This window comes from Pseudophryne corroboree, chromosome 2 (assembly GCF_028390025.1).
Source record: "Pseudophryne corroboree isolate aPseCor3 chromosome 2, aPseCor3.hap2, whole genome shotgun sequence".
NCBI classification, from domain to species: domain Eukaryota; kingdom Metazoa; phylum Chordata; class Amphibia; order Anura; family Myobatrachidae; genus Pseudophryne; species Pseudophryne corroboree.
The window spans coordinates 470,205,871-470,231,114 of NC_086445.1; the positions used below are offsets into that span (position 1 = coordinate 470,205,871).

At 40.2% G+C, this 25,244-nt stretch overlaps 1 protein-coding gene across 4 annotated transcripts in view; it reads right to left on the reverse strand.

The window, feature by feature from the left end:
- Window positions 1–5,462: 5,462 nt before the first annotated feature.
- Window positions 5,463–25,244, reverse strand: part of EDAR (ectodysplasin A receptor) — a 144,753-nt gene continuing 124,971 nt past the window's right edge. For 3 of the 4 annotated variants that reach the window (XM_063953824.1, XM_063953823.1, XM_063953822.1), the window contains exons 6-13: window positions 24,580–24,666; window positions 24,157–24,285; window positions 23,007–23,078; window positions 21,732–21,804; window positions 20,080–20,239; window positions 16,211–16,291; window positions 11,548–11,608; window positions 5,463–8,753 (exon numbers count right to left, since the gene is read on the reverse strand). In XM_063953824.1, coding sequence (XP_063809894.1) covers window positions 8,419–8,753; window positions 11,548–11,608; window positions 16,211–16,291; window positions 20,080–20,239; window positions 21,732–21,804; window positions 23,007–23,078; window positions 24,157–24,285; window positions 24,580–24,666 — 998 coding nt within the window. In that variant the 3' untranslated portion in view covers window positions 5,463–8,418. The remainder of the gene's footprint in view (window positions 8,754–11,547; window positions 11,609–16,210; window positions 16,292–20,079; window positions 20,240–21,731; window positions 21,805–23,006; window positions 23,079–24,156; window positions 24,286–24,579; window positions 24,667–25,244) is intronic. The other variant, XM_063953825.1, reaches the window with a different exon arrangement.

Here is a 25,244-nt window from a genome sequence, read left to right on the forward strand (position 1 = left end):
CTAACTTTCAGGAACTGACTAACCAACAAAGATTCAGCAGCATCTGCTTAACCTGAGAAGAAGCCTTATAAAGCAGGTGCTGTCCACGCCCCACTCAGACCTCACAGACTGCCGTGCACAGAGCCTGTAACCGCTGCACAGCAAAAGACCCGAACCGGAGTATCAGCTGCGCTCAGGTTACTCCGCTAGCACTTGTCTCCCGGTTGCCATGACGACGTGGCAGCACAGGGCAGGAGACCCTAACAATTATTTTTGCTATGATAAATCAACTGGCAATATAAAACTGTTTTATCTTTTTATTAGCAATTTGGGAGACACATCTACAAAATATAATAATTTATATATACAAAATGAAAACATTAGTATTCAACTCCATGCCATAGTAATTCATGCAAAAGCTTGTATCTCTGTATTAGAGGTTCATACATGTGAATAGGGTTTGACAACTCTTTTGTAACATGGATTAGTGTGCAGTCATTTTATACAGAATAGCGGTAAGTGATCACCGTTCTTTCTCATCCTGTTAGTAGAAATGTCTAATAGCTGGGAACCCATCTGTGTGAATTGCCCTATCACCTGACACAACAGGTGGGCATACCAATGTGACTCCTCCTACCGCATACATTTTCTTTACACATGCCTGCATGCAAAAGTTTAAATTCCAGATTATTTTTTTTGTATGTCAATAAATAGATATTCTCACATTTCTTTTTAATGTAGGTCTTGAACCAGTTTATCTACTCCAATTTAAAGTTGTTAAAATTAAAATAAATTCTTTAACTTTAGATTACAAATATGTTGATCTTATTTCAGTCCGTTTAACCTTGTTCAAACTTGTTAAGAATGAAATGCATTACATAGTATTTTTCAAGTATTCCATACTTGGGCTCGAATGTCGAACATAGTATTATGTATTCTACAAATGTTAAAAACACTATGACACTTAGGCCCAGATTTATCAAGCCTTGAAGAGTGATAAGTTGCAGGGTGATAAAGTACCAACCAATCAGCTCCTGACATTTTTCAAGCACAGCCTGTAACATGGCAGTTAGGAGCTGATTGGTTGGTACTTTATCACCGTGCAATTAATCACTTTCCAAGGCTTGATAAATCTGGGCTTTAGTAATTTCAGTTCTACAAGGCAATATTTTATAGTTTATTTTGATTTCTGTTTTTGTTTTAACTGCCAGCTGTGACTTTAAATTTGAAACCCTAAATTTGTCCGCTGTCAAACCTGAGCTGACCCACATATCATGACCGTACCACAACCCAGTCTGACTCTCTTGAATTGCCCAAATTTAATGTATCTCAAATGAGTCCAAATAATTTGAGAATTTCTACTAATGATTAGCTAATCCAATGGATATGCTATATGGTGAAATACAAAACATACCGCTAAGCTACCATGAGCTATACTCTCATCATCCATTAAAATGTAACAGAACAACTTAAATTAAGTGAGGAAAATGGTTATAACATTAAAAAAAAAACATGAATTTTAGTAAAGGATATAAAATATATTGAAAACATGTTGTGTTAAATAAGTTTTCGGTTTAAGCACTCCATACCTGTTCAAGTTATGCTGAATATATGAAAGTAACTGGACGTGCTGATACAATGAGGTGGCTCATCACAACATACATATCTCCATTAGGGCAGGTATTTTTACAAATTACACTTTTTTATATTTTACAGTAAACATGCTGCATTAGAACGAACTGCAACCATGAATATGATTAAAATGGTAGGCATGGTAAAATTAGCCTGCATTATAGATACTTCTGAAGAAGGAAGAGGAAAATTGGTTATATGATTACTACATAATTGTTCATTTTTTATACCTATTATTTTGTTATGGTGACCCATGTTTTTTTTTTTATTGTTTTTTTTTACTACAATGTGCAAATACTACCATTATATCTGTAAATGAAGCTAACTTACATAGATTTCATCTTCTTTGTCAGACTTAGTATGGACCCAGGCCCGGCGCTACCCGCTCAGCGAAGGGATGCAGTGCAGGGAGGCGCTGGGACAGAGAGGCGCTTCCCCTGCTCTGAATCCCTTCACTGCTGCGCCGTCCTGTTTCCCCCTGCTGCTGCTGTGACTGTCACGGTATGACAGTCACTGGCAGCAGCGCCTGCAGAATCAAAAACCTCCTGCCTCCCCTCCCCGTGTGACAGCGGCTGAGTACGGGACAGAAGGGGGCGGAGCTAAACGGGCCGAAAGGGGCGGGGCTAAACGGGACAGAAGGGGCGGAGCTACACAGACCAGGCTGCAGTACAGAGGGAGACTGGCTTAGGTAAGTGGTGTGTGTGTGTGTGTGTGAGTGTGTGTATGTGTGCATATGGTGGGTGGGTGTGTATGTGTGTGTATAAATGTGTGAATTGTGTGTGTGAGGTATGTCTGCGTACGCGCACTTTATAAACGCTAGTACTGGAGGGGCATTACGTATAATGATGCTACTACTGGGGGAGGCCATTACATGCAAGGACGCTACTACTACTGGAGGGCATAACGTATAAGGACGCTACTACTACAGGGGGGCATTACGTGAAACTACGCTACTACTGGGTTGGCCATTATTTATAAGGACGATACTACTACTAGGGGGGAATTACGTATAAGGATGTTACTACTACTGTGGGTGCACTACGTATAAGGATGCTACTACTACAGGGGGGCATTACGCGTAACAACGCTACTACTACTGGGAGGGTGCATTACGTATACGGACGCTACTACAGGGGGGCATTACGCGTAACAACGCTACTACTGCTGGGGGGGCATTACTTATAAGGACGATACTACTACTACGGGGTAATTACATATAAGGAGGCTTCTACTGGGGGTGCATTATGTATAAGGACGCTACTACTACTGTGGGGCATTACGTATATGAACGATACTACTATTAGGGGGAATTACGTATAAGGACGCTTTTACTACTGGGGATGCACTACGTATAAGGACGCTACTACTGCTGGGGGGGGCATTACGTATAAGAACGCTACTACTACTTGGGGGCATTATATATAAGGACGCTACTATTACTGGGGGGGCATTACGTATAAGGATGCTACTACTGGGGGGGCATTATGCATAAGGACGCTACTACTACAGGGGGGGGCATTACATGTAAAGATGCTACTACTGGGGGGGCCATTACGTATAAGGACGCTACTAGTACTGTGGGGGGGCATTACGTATAAGGACGCTACTACTACTAGGGGGGAATTACGTACAAGGACGCTTCTACTACTGGGGGTGCACTACATATAAGGACGCTTCTACTACTGGGGGGGGCATTACGTATATAAGGACGCATCTACTACTGGGGGTGCACTACGTATAAGGATGCTACTACTACTTTGGGTGCATTATGTATAAGGATGCTACTACTACTGGGGGGGCACTACGTATAAGGATGCTACTACTACTGGGGGGCATTATGTATAAGGATGCTACTACTACTGTGAGTGCATTATGTATAAGGGTGCTACTACTACTGGGGTGCATTACATATAAGGACGCTACTACTACGGGTGGGGCATTACGTATAAGGTTAATAAGATTGTGCTACATTGTGGCGTAATTTTAAATGGGGGTACTATTGTGTGGCCATGCCCCTTACTTGTGAGACCACACCCCTTTTCCCGGCGCACGCCAACGGAATATGGGAGGGCGCAATTTTATAGTTTGCAGGGGGGCGCCGAACAACCTAGCACCGGCCCTGTATGGACCCAAGTGCACACAGAATTATTAATACCTATAAAGTCCCTATGTTTGCATGCGTGATCTGTTAGGACAGACTTTTTTTATAAAAACATGCAAAGCAGAATGTCTTTGAGAAAGAGCCAATATTGTTGAAACTAAAAATGTAGAAGTTAAATACTGTACTGTTTATTTCATTTTCTTTCATTTTCTTGGTTTACCTTTATCTATTATAGGTTCATTCAAATGATTGATATGTGGAAAAATATTGCGAGTACAATGGGGCCAATTCCAATGTTGCGCACGCCCCCTGCTGGCTGTCTATAGTAATGGACATCTATCAGAGCTATTCAGTTGTTACTTAAATTTTTATGCGGCAGATAGCTGAGGATTTAGCAGCTCAAATCGGCTAACCCGGCCTAAAGTCCTGCTTTGGGCGACCAAACTACTGTGAAAAAATTATCAGCATTGCGGCTGAGAAGATCTATGTAATGTGTGTCTGCAAGGGATTGGATGTGTGCCTGTACACTACATACATCTGCTCAATTGCAATGCTGATTATTTGTTTTACAAAGCACAAGTAGCTTTGTATACTGTAGGTAGAAATCTCATGTTTTTTATGCAGGATCAAATCTGGGTATGGCAGTATATTGAAATGTGCTGTTTAATAAAGGGTATAGTAACAAAGCATATGCCTTATGTCTCTATTGGAAAAATGGGGGGTGGAGAGACAATTCTCTTTCTGGTACAGGGCATCAAAAAGTCTAGTTACGGCTCTGTCTACTGCTACCTTCTGTGGTAGAAGCGACGTATATCTTAGTCTCTCTTTCCCTGACTTCCCTCTTGCATTTCTCACTGCTTGGATATTTTTTAAATGATACTCATCTAATACAGCAGGTATTGCAACAAAATTGGAAACTCCTAGTGATACCTACTGTAGATAGCCATCAAATAACAAAAGTTTTTATTTTCTGAGTTTTTACCCTTGCTAAACTGTATGTGCCATCCATCATGACCTATTTCATTCATTGTAAAATGATCTGCTCACATTTGCCATTTAAAATCTTAAAGCCTTGTACATATAGTAGTATGTAACAATGTTATTAAAAACACTTATGCAAATATCTTATATGCATTTTTACTAGTTTTAGCATAACATGCCATGAATGCAAAACTAGAAAAGGTAGAGTTCCAAAAACATCACCGATGCAACAAAAAAACTACAGTGAGTATAGTAACACTCTAAAAATCAATGTTCCCAATATTACCATATCCATTTGTTTTATACTTTGCATTGTGTTGGTATTAACACTGGGACTCATTCAGGTGCGGTCAGATTTGCTATCACTGCTGCATCCTAGGATGCAGCATTGGATCAAAGCACCCACCATCGGGTGGCTTGCAGCACCCATGGTGCCATGCAAGCTGCCTGTTGCAGAGTTCAGGAAATCTGTGTCCCATGACGGAGATCCCTGGCCTTTCCCACCCCTGAAATGGCATCACACTGTTAATCAATGTCAGTTTGATGCTGGCCTGCGTGCTATGCCGCAGGACACGCACGCGCAGAATGGGTCCTGTACATGCAACAAGTACCGTGCTGATGGTCTCATACCTGAATGACCCTCACTGTTTGTTCCATTTTTTGTTCATTTGAATGCATTGGAATACATACCCAAGTAGAATTCAAGGGCCTAATTCAGATCTGATCGCAGCAGCAAATGTGTTAGCTAATGGGCAAAACCATGTGCACTGCAGGTGTGTGTGTGTGGGGGGGGGGCAGATATAACATGTGCAGAGAGAGTTAGATTTGGGTGATGTGTGTTCAAATTGAAATCTAAATTGCGGTGTAAAAATAAAGCAGCCAGTATTTACCCCGCACAGAAACAATACAACCCACCCAAATCTAAAGGGCCCCATACATTAGAACGATAATGCCCGATTTCAGCCCAATTCGGGCATTCGGCCCGATATATCGGCTGAAATCGGACATTTTAGGGGTGTTCCCAAACCAAAACTGATCCAATGCGCATTCCCGTGAGCATCAGATCGGATCCTCCAGATTGAATGTGCTGCACATTCAATCTGGTCCGACCTGGGGGCATGGCTTGGGATCGCCCAGATATATCATATGTAACTGTGCAGCATACAATGTTTCTTGGCCAAACCTGCCCCCCGGGAGGCTGCTGGGGTGATCGCCTGCGATCACCTCCGACATGAGATCGTTGTAGTGTATGGGGCCCTTTACTCTCTCTGCACATGTTATATCTGCCCCCCTCCCTGCATGGTTTTGCCCATTAGCTAATAAATTTGTTGCTGCAATCAGATCTGAATTAGGCTCCAAGTACAAACACACTAATGGGAAGATTCAGCTAGTCATGGGGCTTACTTTATTGTTAAGGCTCTGACTATAGCTACCAATTAATGCTACTGGTTCCCCCACACCTTAAGCCCCATAGGATGCACTGGAGCCTCTGGAGCTGAGAGGAAAACAATCCATATTAAGTGCACCCCCTGGGACTTACTGCGCTGGGTAACCCATTGATTCTGGGCTCCTAACTCAGAATCTTTGAGTTAGCGCATGTTAGCCTTGGCCTTACTGCATGAGTAAATTGCTTAGTAATTGAATAGCTCTATACATTAAACCCGGAGCTTTAACCCCACAGCTAATTGAATCTGCCTCATAATGTGAATCTAAAGATTTTGCATTTGATATACATATTTGCCAGTGTTACAAAACACATTTGAAACGTAATATTAGACTAGAAGTTTCAAACACTGGCTTTTTCTCAGTGCAACATTTTAAGAACAGAAGTATTCTCATGTGTCTGCACCAGTGGATCTCAATTCCAGTCTTCAAGTACCTCCAACAGGTCATGTTTTCTGACTTTCTTTAATCATGCACAAAGGAGTTTATCTATTTTTGCTGGGTCAGCAATTATGCCACTTATTTCCCCAGATAGAAATCCAGAATCACATCCTGTTGGGGGTACTTGCGGACTGGAGTTGAGAATCATTGGTCAAACATAGATCTGTTTTATAGTGACAGAATACAGCACCTCTAAAATAAATGATTCGGTTCAGCTGAAAGTATTGGAAATTATAGTGGAAAATAATTAGGAAAGACAAGATCAGTCCAGGGGAGAGGATGAAGCCAGCACGTATCCAGTAACATGGTCACAAGTATTACAATTTTAATTCAGTGCAGTTTAAATATCATCAATGGCAGTTACTCTTAAGAAATGTAAATTAATCACAGAATTTAACTGAAATAACACTATATTAAATGTTAGATGCGTACAACAATGCATTCCCTTCACTGTCATTTTATTTGAAAACCAATTAAAAAATTGGATTCACATTTTGCCATATTGCAATAGGTCACATTTCATGGATCAACCTACTTAACCCTACTGATGTCATAGTAAGCACATGTGTGCATAGTTATGTTGACCGAAAAGGCATACAGTAAGATCCTGAGTTACAGACAGGTGCAAGTTTTACCCCGGTGCAGACTTTACAGCAGAGCAAACTATATTACACTTACATTTTCTGAGTTAGTCTCTTATTGCCAAGGCCATCTGACAATGGCGTCTGTATGTCTCACCAGAGAGGGATTCTTGGATCTCTCTGTACAGTGGTTATGCAGTCACAATAAATACATGGGGTCAGAACCCAGAAGTTCTGTCAGTGGAATTGAATCAGTTCCAAACACAGCTTGTTATCTGCTGCATTGTTCCTACTAGATAAATACATTTATCCAAAGTATCATCTCATCTCGGTGAATAGTGCCATTAACAAATGATTCTATATTGAACTTTTATGTGAACAAACCTAAATCAGAGAGATAACTTTACATGTTACTCTCGCACACATTTTTTTTTTTTTTTGAGCACTTGAACCTAGTAGATGCATTTGCACTTTACTCTAAGTCAGCATCTACATTTCAGATTAATGACACATCAACTGCTCTAGAACTGGCAGCCTACAGAGTGGTTGTAGCTCTGAGCTATTTGTATCGCTAACACTGCTGGTTTAGATGAATATAATGTATAATGTTCTTGGGTTCAATGATTGTCAGTAAGTTTCTTCAGAACCAATCTGATGAAAGCTAAAACAGCGGGGAGGAAATGTATTGATCCTAATAGAGTTGTACAGTGAGCAGTGGAACAAAGGTAACCCTGTTCTGTTAATAATGCAACATGAAATGATTCTGAGCCGTAGCTTGAAGGAGCCACTTGATGGATCTTGCATGGTCCACTTAGCATATTGTCAATGGATTCTGAACCTCAACAAACAAGCATAAAACAATGATTACTTCTTTGTGTGGAATATACAACATTTAGCTGTTATTCCAGTTGAATAAATCAGTCTACACACAAGTTGATTGTTTAAACAAGTTCTTAGTTAATCACTAAAAATGTAGAAAGGAACTAATCCTTCCGGTCACAGGTTCCGTATAAAGTTTTAAATAATTATATTCAATAGTCTCATTCATTAAGGATTGTGTACTCTTCATTAGAAAGGACTGTTATGTATTTATTTCCTTTTATGCTTTCGAAAGAGTTACAATCCTTCTTTTTTCGCTACATATTGTGCCGTAAGCGTTCTTGACCTCTTGTAGTGCCTAGTCAAGGCTAAGCATAATGGCTCATCCTAATGGGAATATCTTCTTCCATTCCAAAACAATGGTAAAAGTCAAACTCTAGTTCATACGCTTTCACTATTGGGCACTGTAGGTGGTGTAATTGTTGGAGTAGCTTGTGCCCACTCTACAATGTCTGCACAAAGAGATTCCACTGCATCTAGTCTTTCAATCTGTACCAGTTTGGTGAGCAGATCTGGTATGCTGTAGCCAGCAGTACTGATGCGATCAAAAAGCTGAAGTCCATCTGTCATTCCTCCAATTTCATCTCTCTTCAGACCAAAACTCTCAGCAAGGTGGCGCCACGTTTTCACTATTGCCTTCTCTGTATTATAGGTAGAACTAAGCATCCTGCTGGTCTTTTCTAGACAATCGAATGGCAATTCTGTTGGGCTTAGACCTGAAAGACAACAAAACATTCATTTTAACTTTAATAATTCTCCACTGATTTCCACTGTAGTTAGAACTAGTAGTGATTAGTTTGATTCCCTGTAATAAAGCAAAGATTGAAAACCTTTCTTTATTTTTCTCTTTATGTCTTTCCCAAGAACCCAGTGGACTGTGAGATATTGGTATATATGCATTATACATGTCATATGCATATGTAACAATAGATACTGTATGCATTTTAATTGCTAAACCAGAATGTACCACATGGGCTGAATTGGTTTGGAGTGTAGCCAGATAGCAACTGTCCCTCAGTACTGCAAATGGCCAGGGAAATTTCTCCCTCAGACACCTATATACTGAACAGTGCTGGTTTGCAGGCCAGGGCTCTGGGTTTACCGTGGTAAAAAATAGTTGTGTGGCTTGGGAGCAGCAGCCAATACGGACTGAGTATAAGGCATGCCCAAGGCAATATTACCAATAGTCTTAATAAAGGAATAGAGGAAGCTGTTCTTCTCCTAGGTTCAGTTTTATTCTGCAGCGTTGCCACCTAGAAAAAGGGGGTAGGGAAAGAGCAGCAATTACAGGAAATAATGTGCTCTATTGTGAGAGCTTCATCTAGGAAGACACTACATGCTAAATCCAGACAAAGGGATGCACATTTAGTGGTAGAGTGTACAAGTAATTATCAATGACATATGGGGACCTCATACAAATCAATAGGATTTTTTCCAGTGAGTATAGAGCTGGGAGAAAGACAATGGGATTTCTGACACTAAAATGTGAGTTATTTGAGGCAAATGTAGATTATACGCTACTGCAAGCTACTTTGTAAATGAATGTACAGTATATGTGACTGTGAGTATCGTTTTAATGTTTTATCATGCAAAATTGCCTCTCAACGATGACTTTAAAGGAAACAGACTTATAGTATGATCCAGTGATGTGCAGTGGGGTGAGGCAGGTGAAGCAGATCCTTTCCTGTCATACTTACGCTTAAACCAGAGTTTTGACTTAATAAAGTATATGAAAAATACTAATAATTTGTTTGAAATATCTTCTTTGCATTATTCTAATAATTTTTATAGCCAAAACTCTGGAGTAAAAAGTCTATGGCAGGTGAGGCAGTGCCTCCCTGTCTGTCTTTTCCGCACATCTCTGATCAAAACTCACCAAATTTCCAGGAGTTTATAATGCTGCACCTGTGTATAATGCCCAGATGTACCCTTTGGCTTATATATTGCATGTAAATCTGGCTCTTGGGTTAGCTGGTGCCTCCTGAGCCATTTAGCTCACCGCACGTCCCTGGTATGATCTTATTCCTTATACCAGTGGTTCTCAAACTCGGTCCTCAGGACCCCACACAGTGCATGTTTTGCAGATAACCCAGCAAGTGCACAGGTGTATTAATTACTCACTGACACATTTTAAAAGGTCCACAGGTGGAGATAATTATTTCACTTGTGATTCTGTGAGGAGACCTGCAAAACATGCACTGTGTGGGGTCCCGAGGACCGAGTTTGAGAACCTGTGCTTTACACCATAGGTTCTCAAACTCGGTCCTCAGGACCCCACACAGTGCCTGTTTTGCAGGTAACCCAGCAGGTGCACAGGTGTATTAATTACTCACTGACACATTTTAAAAGGTCCACAGGTGGAGCTAATTATTTCACTTGTGATTCTGTGAGGAGACCTGCAAAACATGCACTGTAGGACCGAGTTTGAGAACCTGTGCCTTATACAGTTCAAGGCTTAGGGGTCTATTTGTGAAGAATTTGGTTGTAAAACCGGGCACGTCTGATCATTTTTATGCACGATATTTAAACTGACAATGCTTTTACTAGCAAAACACAGCTAGCAAAAGCATTGCCCTTTAAAATATTGGGCCTAAAAATGATCAGAAGCGTAGGATTTTACAACACAATGCATTTGCAATCACAGCTGAGGGGCTAATTCAGCATGGATTGCATTTGTAAAGCTGCACACAGTCAACTTTGGAAATGCAATCCTTAGCAATGCAAATGCAGTAGAAAGTGTCTCACACCTCCTTGCTGCATTTGTGATCCCAGCACTGCAACCGCATCGCAGTCTAGGATCAACATCGCGACCGATGGTCGTGATTTTCCCCACAGACTGCCAGCTGGCTGTCACAGGGTGGCTTGCGAGGCCAAAGAAACTGCGTCTCGCGATGCAGTTCTTGGCCTCATCACGCACAGAAAACGATTTTTCAGCTTTACTTCAACACCTATAGATGTGTCTTCAAACACTATTATTGCGATTGCGCAAAACATCCCTTCTCGACGCGCCATTTCCTGTGTGACTCGTCTTGCACCACGTGTCTTTTTCACTTGAAAGTGCATCTTATTCACAATGCGATGTATCAAAACTGCTTCACGAGACTGCACTGATTCATTTAATTTAAAACGTGATTTGTGTGTGGCTGAATCTGTATACAGTATGAAGTGCTACGATCTGCAGGTATGGCTCTTTTTCATGCCAATTTCCGTTGTGCTTCTTATGCAGATTCAGACTGTGTTGTCTCACTGCATATTGTATGTGCTTCAGAAAACGCCAATGTTTCTGAAAAGTAGTTAGATGACTAGAAATGAACCTCACAAGCCTGACAGCAACAAGTTGCAATACTGATATCCAAATATAAATGGACTACTGAAGGTTAGGTTATGACTTAATCTTTGTCACAAATAAACGGTAAGTGGACTAGTAGGTATTAAATAGATTAAACTACACAATGTTTATTGGTAATAAGTATCTTATGAGGCAGTAGTGTAACTATTGTGTATACGCACCTTCTGCAACACTGCATACATTGGCATAAAGATCTAAAATCTTTTTCCTGCGACTGTGAATCTGGGAGGAAAAGAAGATATTGCTGTTAATATGAATTTATTGTAAAATCTATAATTCAGGTATATACTTTACAGAGTATGTTTATTTTTCACCCACAGGCAATGTAGTGCCATTTAGTTTTTAAGCAATGTAACATTTTTGCCTCTTTATTTTTCATAGGTAAAGCATGAACATCAACATAATTGACACATTATGTTGATAATCTATATACAGTATATTTAGGGGGAGTGAGTTAATAAAGTAACAAGACCACTAAACAAAATATGGTAAAGGTATTAAAGATACAAAAAGAAAATAAATTCCCATCTCAAGTGTTCCAAAGTCTGCCTAGATTATATTAAACTCTAAGTCAGTGGTTCCCAAACTTTTTGAATCACTGCGCTCTAGAGTATCAGAATTTTTTTCACGGCAACTCTAGGCCAAACTTTTCTTATTGAGAAATTCACAAAAATATATTAAATTGTGTTCATATGTCATCCTTAGGATCAGTTATGTGGTGAGGGACAGGATTAATTTCTGTTTGTCCACATATTTTATGATTGGAAGCCACAAGCACTGATTTTGCCTATTACATTGACCATAAATAGTTTGAGTTGGTCCTGGACCACCAACCCAGGGCACCCCTGCAAGTGTACCCCGAGGCACCCAGTTTGGGAACCAGTGTTCTAAGTAAAGAATATTCTGTAGACAGATTAAATCAATGTGGATATTTTTAAAATAAACAAGAAAAGTTTCATTTTTAGATTACAAAATACCAAACTGCAGCAAAATAACCTCATCACACTGAAAAGCATTGTAGTGGAAGATGGGGTTTGGGCTGGTTTGACGATAATCTACCATTGAGGAATCTATCGGCAGATTCTACTGCAGCCTCCAGAGTATTTGTCCATGAGCCAAAGACAATGTGGGCATTACAACATGACATTCAATATACACATACTGTTAGTCAATTTACAACAGAATGAATGAAGCAGAGAAAAATAATTATGGTTGGAAATTGCAGAGTGAAAGTTGTGACCTTAACTTAACCAAAATGTTTTAGAATCTGTACGTGTGGTTCATGCACAAGCAAAAATATGGGATGCAGTCAATTTACCTACAATCAAAATTCCTACTGTCAAAATACTGACAACCATTGGCCGATGGTCAAAATACTGACAAGGTCAAAATACCGACATTTAAAATGTCGACAGGTCAGAAAATTGACATGCGTTTTTCATTATTTTTTCAGTGAAACCGACTTGTTCATAGTTTACCATCCCAGTGGACGTGGAGGGGGATTATAATAGTGTGCTGAGTGCAGCGAGGCACCGCGACCAAAGCATGGCGAGCGCAGCGGTACACTTATACGGTGTCCATGTTGACCTATGTCAACCTATACACCCAAAAAATGTAAATACTTGTATTGACTTTTTGACCGTGTCAACATTTCAAATGACGGTATTGTGACCATGTTGGTATTTTGACCATCGGTCAACTGTTGTCTATATTTTGACCATCAGGATTTTGATTGCAGGTAAATCATACTGATCCCCCAAAATATCAATGACTAGAAGCCTTGTGAATGCTTGTGTGTTATCACATGGAGCAGCTGTTGGCTGGAGCACTTTCTATGTCACCACTCTTACTCTCTCACAATGCCTCAATTGTGCCTTAGTGAAGGAAAGATGTTCACATTGATTTGGATCTGAACTGAGCACTGTTTTTGATGAATGGGTTAAAGAGGAATATATAAAGAAAATCTCTATAATCTGATATGCATGTGGGGTAATGTTAGATTGATGTCACTGTTGCTAAATAAATAATAAAAGGAGTTAATAATCTAGGGCTATGAAGTTTGGTCAATCATACATGAAAAGTCAATTTTTGTGTGTTGTGTGATTCTTTGATTAAACTGTTTCTCATTATTAAATATATATATACCAGAACACAGCTCTCTGTTATGGATGTAAATTGAAGCAGAAAGTAAGTAAATTAGGTAGAGGGGCAGCATTTGAAGTGGGAAAAGTAAAATCAAGATAGTGTACGGCATATACGGGTTATTCAGGTGTGTTAGTTAACCAAAATAAGTTAGCAATTTGGCAGAATCATGTTGCACTGCAGGTGGGGCAGATGTAACATGTACAGAGAGAGTTAGATTTGGATGGGTTATATTGTTTTTGTGCAGGATTAAAACTTGCTACTTAATTTCTACACTGCAATTTAGATTTCAGTTTGAACACACCCCACCCAAATCTAATCTCTCTACACATGTTACATCTGCCCCACCTGCAGTGCAATATGGTTTTACCCAATTGCTAATTTTTTTGGTTTGCTGACGAACCTGAATAGCCCCCATTGTGTGGTTGAAATTCGCAATTTATTTATTTTAAAATAAATTTTTATTTTATGCATCGTTTGTATTACTATTAGCTTGTTGCCTGTTGTTTTTTTTTGTTTGTTTTTTAAATATACTACAGATTTAGTCTATGAATATATGTCTCAACAGATAGCAAAATACAACATTTGTAAATTGGTGATGTGCAGGGAACTGCCTTTAGTTCCTGCCAAGAGTAGATTGGGTGTAGTATGTGTTGCCGGTGGTTGGGCTCCCGGCGACCAGCATACCGGCGCCGGAATCCCGACCGCTGGCATACCAACAGCTGGGGTGAGCAGCTGGGGTGAGCAAATGAGCCCCTTGCGGGCTCGCTGCGCTCACCACGCTGCGGGCACGGTGGCGAGCTACGCGCGCCACGCTATCTATTCTCCCTTCAGGGGGGCCGTGAACCCACAAGAGGGAGAAAAGTTGTCGGTATGCTGGCGTTCAGGATTCTGGCGCCGGTATGGTGGTCGTCGGGAGCCCAGCCGCCGGCAACCTGAAGACCACCCGAGTAGATTAGTGCACAACATTAATCTGTACCTTGGAGGATAACTGTATGCTGCATAAAGTACTACACTGCCCACTGATACTACACAATATCTCAGCAGAAAGACTCTTGTTTTTTGTGTGTTTACCAGTCCAAATTAGGTAACAACAACAAGTACACGTGTTACAGCAGTAGCTGCTGTCCAAGGTACAGTTTTCCAGAGAGAGATGGTCAGGAAGGACAAGTTCTTTGACTGCAGGAGCAGAATGTGTCTTTTACCATTGCATGTAGGTCATCTCTGCAGTTGTGCATTATCAATACGGGCCTTCCTGCATTTATACTCAGTGGTATAGTATGACTTGGCAGGAGATTAAGTGAGGTTGGAGGGAGGGCTTTATTTTTATTCAAATTAACCACATCTTTTTATTTCTGAACACTATGAGACACTTGGTGTATGCAACATGGTGGATATACTGAATTAAAACTCTCATGTTTAGTGTCTTTGTGTTCTAATGGAAAGGTTAACTTAATAGTGTTCTATTAAAAATAGTAAAAAATTATGGTTAGTTCAGCAGTTCAGAAATACCTTTGTACATTGGGAGCCCTCGGGTGTAGTGCTGCTACATGGTCAATGGTACTTTTTATCTACCACTACGTCTTTTTAGACATGGGCCATGAGTTCACAAACAGTAGCTGGGGGATATGGATATAATGGTTGACATTTATGTATCCATGTATTTATTAATTTGTCAGCTTTTATGGGCCTGCCTGGTACAATAGACCTAGAAATCACTATTTATAGATACAAGCCACAAAAATTCAGATATGTAAAACAATGTAAAACAATTGGGCTTAGTACTGTATTATCTAGTTTACACCATGGCTACACTGATCCGTTTGTAGTATTATACACTGATACAGCAGTTATTAGCATTTGTCCATGCACTAATGTGTCTACTACTCATTTATTCCAGATGATAGTGATGAAAAGTAAACCGTGGTGTTTCTCACTTCTGGGTAGATTCTAAATTAAGGGGAACATGTACTAAGCAGTGATAAAATTGGAGAAGTGAGCCAGTGGAGAAGTTGCCCATGGCAACCAATCAGCACTGATATAACATTTATAATTTGCTTTCTATAAAAGTATACATAGCAGCTGATGGGTTGCCATGGACAGCTTCTCCACTGGCTCACTTCTCCACTTTTATCACTGCTCAGTACATGTCCCACTAAGTTTTTTTTTATAAACTAAAGGACTTATATAAATGGCAATTACTCCCTCTAGGGTTGGGCTAATGTAATAAGTAGATACACAGAACCATATTTTGTAATTCAACCAATACCTTATTCAACAGTTAATTTATAAATGAAAGAAATTTAGGGTTGCTCGATAAAGGGTCACATCTAGTCCTAATATCATTATTGCAAACCTATTGTAGGTCTAGTAACTCTCTTTACCGCCAGACCTAAATTTAGAAATTCCATGAAATTGCACAGTATGAAATCAAACATTATGGATGCAATGAGCTCTGTTGAAACTATCAATCTGGATTTGGAAATGACAAATGCAGTTCAGCATAGACAAAAGTCAAGTTTTCTGTATAGGAGATACTAAATAATATATATTGAATGTTACTATTGTATTTAAGAAGAATTTAGGAGTAAGCGTGGTTCACAGATTGTCCAGCAGCAGGCAATGTCAGTCAGTGGCAGCCAAAGCTAGCAAAATGGTGTTCAAACAGAGGATTGGACTCACGTGTGGAAAATATAATCTTGCCTCTATATAACTCCATGGTAAGACCTCATCAGGAATATGTGGTGTAATTCTGGTCACCAACTTTCAAAAAGGACACATTATAATTAGTCTAGATACAAGTTATGTAATAAATGGTATGGAGACTGTAACGTCTGTAGACAGGTCGATATGGTTGTGTTTAGGTACATAGAAACAGACCAAATACTGCCTTCCTTCTCGTTGAACCCCTGATGTTATCATAATAAAGTTACAAAATTCTCTTATTTCTTCTAAATTGTATATATTATGCTTCCTTGGGCCATTGCAATTTGGCAGGATGTCTGCTAAGCATTGCCGCATTGCTAGACTGGGCACATATCAGCCACATATAGAACCCACAACATCATTAACTGTCATGTGCAGATATATGGGGGTACATGGAAAAGTTTGCAATATTGTCATTCCAGAATGGCGTTAAATTTAATTCAATTTTCCCTCGAGTCTATAAGATCATGCACCATTTTACCGAACTTAATTGAATCTTCTCTGTTTTAGCAATATCTCTTTTGAAATTGAGAACTGATCAAATTTCCATGTTGCGTACTGTATGGGTGAATTTGAAGGTATGTAAACAGATTTATAAATCGAATTAGGTAGCAACAGGAAGTAATACATTTAATACTTATATACTGAGTATTTCATAATGTACAATACTAATTTCTTTGGTTATGCAGCATATTAAATACGTAGCCCCATTTTATGCATGTTTTAAAGAGAGATCCATAAAAGAGCAGTTGAGGCCATTTTATAAAAAAATTGAAGGCCATTTTCTAAGCCTTATTCACTCCAAATTCTTCTTTTTCATGCATGATTCGGTAGCAATACCATTTCAAAGGTACAGTACAAATAACTAATTGTTATAATAATAGCAATTTACTTATAAAAACAGGCAGGCATCTGTGTAGGGTTTACTGTGAATGTTATGGGATTGGGTAATTTCCAAAAGTGTTGCATCAACAGAGAGTATTGTTCTCTTCTGGATATTACTGGTGCAACCTCTTAAACTCAGACTATGATAAATGGTGTAGTGTACTATGCTGTACTGTGCTGCGGTTGCTATACATCCTGCCAACAATGCAAGTGCTCAAGGCGAGCATACAGGAGACAAATGATTTAAAGTGTTCACTAAGTAGTGGTGTACACATAATACGGTAGTCACTGCTAGGTATGAGCTAAATCATGGAGGAATGTCATGCAAACCTAGTTCTGCAAGAAACTGGTCAGTTTTCAGAGGTGCTAAGTTCCAGCAATATGTTCTTCAAGTTCCATAATTGCTTCTACATTCTGCACTGCTGTGTGGAAGTGGGAAGACCGTGTGAGATTTATGAGTTAACTCAACTACATGGCTGAGGAGAAATAATGACTTTTATTTCTTCTACAAGGCTCCACTGCTGTACAGCCCAAAAACTAAAACATACAGTATGATCTACATGATTTTATCCTATGTAGAGGTGTAAGAAAGCAAGCACCATGACTTCCTTCTTTACATGCTTGACACGGAGACAATGCAAATGTCTATGTATGATAGACATGAAGGAAATCTAATTACACTTTGCTTTTTAATAAAATTCCACTGCAAAAGGCAAAGCTGAACCATCTACTTTACCTGCATGTGTCACATGAAACAGATTCAATATTGATATTTAGGGAAGTCTGTAACTGTGGATCAAGGATCCAGTGCATCTCAGCTACTTCTAAGTCAGTCTTTCTAGAACCTTTTGGTTATTCACTACCAGGTGCATAGCCAGAACTTTTGGACCCCATAGCAACATTTTGAAGGGTCCCCTGTCCCAATATTTCTAGAGAGATACCTCTCTGCTGCAGTTATTAATGTTATGCCCCATAATAGTGCCCTAGTTTATTTTATGAACCATAGTAGTACTCTAGTTTATTTTATGAACCATATTAGTGTCCTAGTTCACATTACGTCAAATAGTAGGGTGGCCAGTACACTTTATGCAACACAGTAACCCCAGTTCATATGATGACATAGTGTCCTCAGCCACACTAAAGTGCCTCCACTTCATATTGTGCTACTTTTCAGTGCCTCAGTTCATATTATGTAGCATTATAATGCTCCCAGTTCATTTTATACCACACTACAATGAACATGTCCAGGAGCATAACTAGTTATATAGGCGGGTCCAAAGCAGTGCCGGATTACCAAAAACTGTAGGCAGAGGCCTATGGGCCATGTGACTTTTAGGGGGCCCGCAACAACAGATCAAAATAATATTGATTGGATTTTGAAAGAAAATTACAATCAAGCTTTCTCAAATTGTTTCCAAAAGATAGAAAAAAAATAATCAACTAAAAAAAAATGAAAACTTTACATTAAAGACTTCATAGAGAAAATACTGTATTAATGTAATGTACCCATTAACAACTTACAGTACATAAACAATAGATATCAGATTCAGATTACAGTTTCCAGATCGTAGACTGTTGGTTGGTAAAATTAAAACCTTATTAGGCGATCATTTGTAAAAGGGCCTGATATTTCCAACTGCCTAGGGGCCTCCACATGGTTTGATCCAGCACTGGTCTCAAGGCAAAGGTATGTAAGGGCCCCTGTGTACCACCCAATTGTGAAAAATGTATATAACACATGCAACTTTGCCAGTGAATGTGGGCTCCTCTCAGCTCTGGACCACATAGTAGCAGCACTCCCTGCACCTATGGTAACTACATCCTTGTTCACTACATAGTGGGAAGTGTAGTGTATTGGGTGTAATAGTATTTTACATTGACTGTGTGTCACTGACAATGAATACACTATACACATATTGTAGTTTTCTGTTCTTTTATAACTTGAAAATATACTATTTTGGAGTATTCTGAAGAGCAGTTACTTTAGTAATTACACCATATGAATGGACCAACACCTACTAACAATATATGGTGCACTGCTTATGCTGCACTACAAAGTGGTAAATCTTTTATTTTTATATTCATCAACATGTGGGACCCTAACTGAGAGGTGCAGAAAATATAACTAAGGATTACAAGACACTGTTTATAATTGTGTGCAGTAGAAAGCTTCTGTTAAAATGAATATATTAGAACGTAAGCTCTCACGAGCAGGGTTCTCTACCCTCATGTGGTTTTCCTTCTCTTTCTTATGGGTATATTTACTAAAGTGTGAGTTTTTTAGAAGTGGAGACGTTGCCCATAGCAACCAATCAGATTCTAGCTATTATCTTCTAGAAGGTGCTAGATGAATAATAAGTAGAATCTGATTGGTTGTCATAAGCAAAATCTCCACTTCTAAAAAACTCGAACTTTAGTAAATTTACCCCTTAACTATCTTCTACTCCATACTCCCTACAACAGCACCTAGCCCTTGGTTTCTGCCACCCTGATGCTTATTTCAGTGTTGTGTGCTGATGTAGCAATGTTTTATACCATGTACTTGTCCTATATTGTCTTGTACTGTAAGTTGCTGTTTTCTTGTTTTGCTCATTTGTTTATGTACTTTGTTAGGCGCCGTAGAACCCTTGTGGCGCCATATAAGTAAAGCATAGTAATTAAGAATAATATCACATCCCAAATATATCAGCAGTGGAAGGCAGGCTTCTAAGTGGAAAGCAGCTCTAAGTCAGTATAGTAAATAATATTTTTTTCTGCACAAGTCTCCAGCAAATGCAGAGCTGGGATTGGCTACATGCTAGTAGTGTAAGTTACAGGAGAGCTAGATGATAGATTTATTAAAAATATATATATAATAAAAACACAGTTTCTGGTTGCTTGAGTTTGTTATTTGTAACTTATTTATGAAAAGTGAGTATGTGGCTGTATGAGAGAAGTGAGAAGTAACAGCAGTCCCTTACCCCTGTCAGTTTGTTGTTTGCAGTTGACTTGTCTCTTGCCAGGTGAACTAAGGATAAGAGGCAGAGCTCCGGGGAACCCTGTTTGTCAAGTGCGGCCTCCTCGTCACTGTCCATGCTTCTGCTCAGAAGGTGCTCATTCTCAGAGGAAGCATCGTTTTCACTGAAGGAAGACAAAACCACAGCATGTATTACTATAACTTGTACATGCACCAACATTCTGCCAAATAATAATTACTGTATATTATTAATAAAGCATCTACACAAACAATACAACTAGTAGTAATTGCTGTTACTTATATGCAAGTAACAAACATTTTCCAAGAAACACTGCCTGGAACACTTTTGAAATTCCGGGTATATTAGCAACTGACTGGACAGGAGCTGTGGAGAAGCAATTTGGTGTGGACATCACGTTATCCTGCGGTAACTCACCTAAGGCCAACTTGTACCCTATCCTTCTGGTAGTCAGGGCGGGAAGGTCATTATCACCAGAAGATGTATATTCTAGGTGATATCCAAAAGGGACAAAGGTATATTGGCAAATGCAGGCCTTCAGTAAGTCAGTGGCCAGAAACTGGATTTACTGCGACCTAGCCATCTTATTTGCTACGTATGGGGAGATGTATCAAGTCTTGGAGAGAGATAAAGTGGACAAGTTGCTTAAAGAAACCAATCAGCTTGTAACTCATCAGTCTTTTAACCGTTAGACCTGATTGGTTGCTCTGGGCAACTATCTTTCTCCAAGGCTTGATACATCTCTGTTTATTTTACTAATCATCACCAAGGTTTATGGGGAGTGCACAGTTTTTGGGATATGCATGCATATGAGCATATGGGGGAGATGTATCACACCTTCTAGAGAGTAGAGGAAACGTGGAGAAGTTGCCCATAGCTACCAATCAGCTTCTAGCTAGTATTTATCAAGTGCATTTTATAAAATGATAGATAGAAGCTACAAGGGGGATTTAATAATTAAGGTAATAAGACTTGTCATGTGTGCAATGTTCTCTATTTCACTCTAATTTCCTGTCAGGCCAGAGCAGGTAGACCTCTGCTTTCCCTCACGGCCAATAGACTGTGCCTCTTATCAGTCATACTATCCCAACATTCGTTGTAAGATGGCGGAGCTGGCGGAAACATGGTCACACATTGAGGTGTGCAGTGTGATCAGATTTCTGCATCTAAAGGGCACATCAGCAGCTGACATTCATCACCAACTTGTCCAGGTGTGCGGTGATAATGTCATGTCATGGAAAGAGGTTTGGGTTTGTGCACTATGAGAACTGCAGGACAGACGTTCAAGATGAGCAGCAATCCAGCCGGCTAAGGATGTCCACCACAGACAGTGCACCAACCCAAACCTGTTTCCATGACGTGATTTTAGGATTTGGGTTTAATCAGGGTTCGATTAGGGTTAGGTTTAGGCCTATATTTACATTTCGTCTTAAAATATCCATGTGTTAGCACAACATTCAGACCATGAGAAAGTTGAGATGGTCACTGAGGAACTTGCAACAATAATCATCCATACCTACTACATAAAACTCACTGTACTGATTCATATAAAGAAAACACCAGTGATGCACCTTGCACATACAGGATTAGCTGTAGTAATAATAATATCTGTCAATTCAAGATCTAAAAACACTTACCTTTTCTCAGTTTTTGTTTGTGTTTCCGAAAGTTTCTCAAATTCATCTTTTTCAGAGTAGATGACATTTTCAGCTGTGAAACATATTGCGTGTTTAATTTGAATAGTTCAAAGGGTTTGAGCATTCAGGTAATAACGCATATCACAAATCACAAGAAATCAAAATATGATTACTTATACATATAGGGGGTTATTCAGACCTGATCGTAGATGTGCTAAATTTAGCACATCTATGATCAGTTACTCTGACATGCGGGGGTACGCCCAGCACAGGGATAGTCCGCCCAACATGTCAGGCTCTGCCCCCCTCTCCCCCCCGCACGGCGGAGATGCTTTTGCATCTGCCATGTAGCTCCCTGCCTGCGCAGCCTAGCTGCACTGGCAGGCGGCTATCCGCCGTGTTCCGGGTCGCAGCGGCTGCGTGTGACATCATGCAGCCGCTGCTGCCCGTAACATTCCAGACATGCCTGCGTTGTCCGGACCGCACCCCACAAATGGCATTCTAATGTTGTTGGCACGTCCCCTCCCACCTCGCGACCACCTCTGCCTGTCAATCAGGCAGAGGTGATCGCAGCCCTGAGATGCTTTTAGCAGCTCACTGGACCTCCCGGGGTGTGCACGCGCACTCCCCAAAGGGCTTCAGACTGAGACCGCTGCCGCTGATAGGGATTGAGTCTGAATTAGGCCGTTAGCGCATATCACAAATCACAAGAAATAAACATAAGAATACTTATACATTAAAGTTAAAACAGTGGCAGTTAAAAAAATTGCATTATTTTGGGCAGTACGGATGGTGTAATGATTGACATTACTGCCTCACAGCACTAAGGTCATGGGTTCAATTCTCACCATGGCCCTAACTGTGTGGAGTTTGCATATTCTCCCCATGCTTGCATGGGTTTCCCCTGGGTACTCTGGTTTCCTCCCACAATCCAGAAATATACTGGTAGGTAAATTGGCTCCCCGCAAAATTAACCCCTGTTCAGAGAATTCTGGTAGAAAGACCTTTGTATGAAAGCTTTCCCAAGATAAGGTGACAGTGGTAGAGACAGCAGGGGATGTGATAGTTTGAGGCGCTCATGGCTGAGGCATCAATCACCAGCAACTTCAATTCCCCAAATGTTCTATGTTCAAATGTTGTTGGGATATTTGTGATTACAATTCTTTCTGTATTATAGAGATGCTAATTTGTGTATTATAAATGTTCTGTGCTATAAAATGTACATTAGCTCTGCATTGATCTTTCACGTTTGTATGTAAATGTATCTGCATTTACCTGGCACTTCCTTTTTCTCTTCCTGATGAATGTCCTGAGCTTCCACATTCTTTGTATTAATTGTGCAGCATGCTGGAATATACAGACACACTGATCAGCAAAGCCAGCGGAATAGTATCACAGCAGCATATTACAAACAAAATCCAGGTCTTAGTAGTATAGATTATTAATATTATTGCTATATTGCTTTGTATAGTCAAAAAAAACACTATGGTCATACACTTTTAAGTGAATATGGGAAACATTGAGTGTAGAGCAATATATACAAAATGTAGCAATAATTATGCTATATACTATTTTTCTGGCCACATTGGCCCTGGGGGTTCCTTATGACGGGATCCGGTCTGAAGATCGACAGTATCTAGGTCGACAATGTGTAGGTCGACCACTGTAGGTCGACAGTCACTAGGTCGACATGGATGGAAGGTCGACAGGGTTTCTAGGTCGACAGGTGCTAGGTCAACAGGTCTAAAGGTCGACATGAGTTTTTCACAATTTTTTTCTTTTTTTGAATTTTTTCATACTTAACGATCCACGTGGACTACGATTGGGATGATAATCTGTGCCGAGCGAAGCGGCAGCGGAGCGAAGGCACCATGCCCAAAGCATGGCGAGCGAAGCGAGCCATGCGAGGGGACGCGGTGCACTAATTTGGGATCCCGGTCATTCTACGAAGAAAACGATGCAAAAAGAAAATCCTCATGTCGACCTTTAGACCTGTCGACCTAGCACATGTCGACCTAGAAACCCTGTCGACCTTCCATCCATGTCGACCTAGTGACTGTCGACCTACAGTGGTCGACCTAAACATTGTCGACCTAGATACTGTCGATTTGATGAACTACACCCCCTTATGACAGGTGATGTCAGCCAGACATAGCCAGCATGCATCTTCGCACACAGCAAACTTATGCTATCAATGTATGGCATGCATAAAATATAACACTACCTATGAATGCCAAATCACATAGAACATTTACACTGTATAATATAAGTTATTAAAAGAGTCTCCAATATAAATGTCTCCTAAACTGGAAGAACAGTTTCAACTGTAACGTCATAAGCAATATTATTTTTACACACCAATAACACATGCCCCCCCTCCCCTCATAAGTTCACTATCACATTGACATAAGCCCATTGGCATTACCTCCAGCAGAAGGCTTGGTCTTCACAATGTAGAACATGATGATAAGCACAATAGCAATGGCCATGATGAATATTGTAGACATTGCAATAATGAGAGCGGTGGCCAGATGTCCTTGCCCAGGCACATCCACTGAAGAAGATAATAATTCAAATTATTATTATTGTTGTAGTTGTTGTAGTAGTAGATGTGTAAGGTGTCAGATGTTTAGGAAAACAGACCTTGAACACATCTTGCATAACACAGCAACATGCAAGTATAAAGATGTATTTTTACAGAAAAATGACAAGGGTTGGGAAGAATGTCACCTGCTCCCTAGTGACAGTATACACATAAGCAGCTGAGCACACCATTGTAGTGCCCCAGATATTGTGGCCTGAGAGTGCAGGTTATCACAGCTCCTGCCAGACACTGCTTAGCGCTCACCTTTGTGTGCATGTTGGAAGGGAGAGGCTGTGCTGGAGCCCACAATTCTTGATGAACTCCCGGACGCATAGTGCTGCGTTCCAATACCTGCCAATTAAAGGAGATTGTTTATAATAGTTTGTGCACTAAGTAACGAAAGGAAAAAAATTCTTCAAGGAGCTAAAAATAATTCCTTTGTTATTTTGTGTATTTGTATCATAGCCAGGATTCCATGAGCACTGGGCATGCCTGTGTGAGCTTCTAAAGCCAAGAACTGCAGATTGACAGGTGAAGTAGTATTTTTGGGGGGTGTATTAAAAGATCAACAGTATATAGATAGTCAACAGGCCGACCGGATGGTCAACAGTGTCAAAATTCGACAGTTAAATGGTCACCATGGGCTTAGGTGGACAGGGTCATAAGGTCAACATGCAAATGGTCGACACACAAAAAGGTTGACACATTTATTTTGTTCTCATTTTAACTCTTAATCTAACCCTCCCCCGGTACCTAACCCTCCTCTTGGTGCCTAACTCTATCCTTCCCCTTACGCAGTGTAACCCTAACCCTCCACCAGTTGCCTAACCCTAACTGTCCCCTCCGGCAGCCTAATTCACCCCCAAATGCCTAATACTAACCCGAAAAATTATGAAAAATCACGTGATAACCTTTTCTGTGTGTCGACA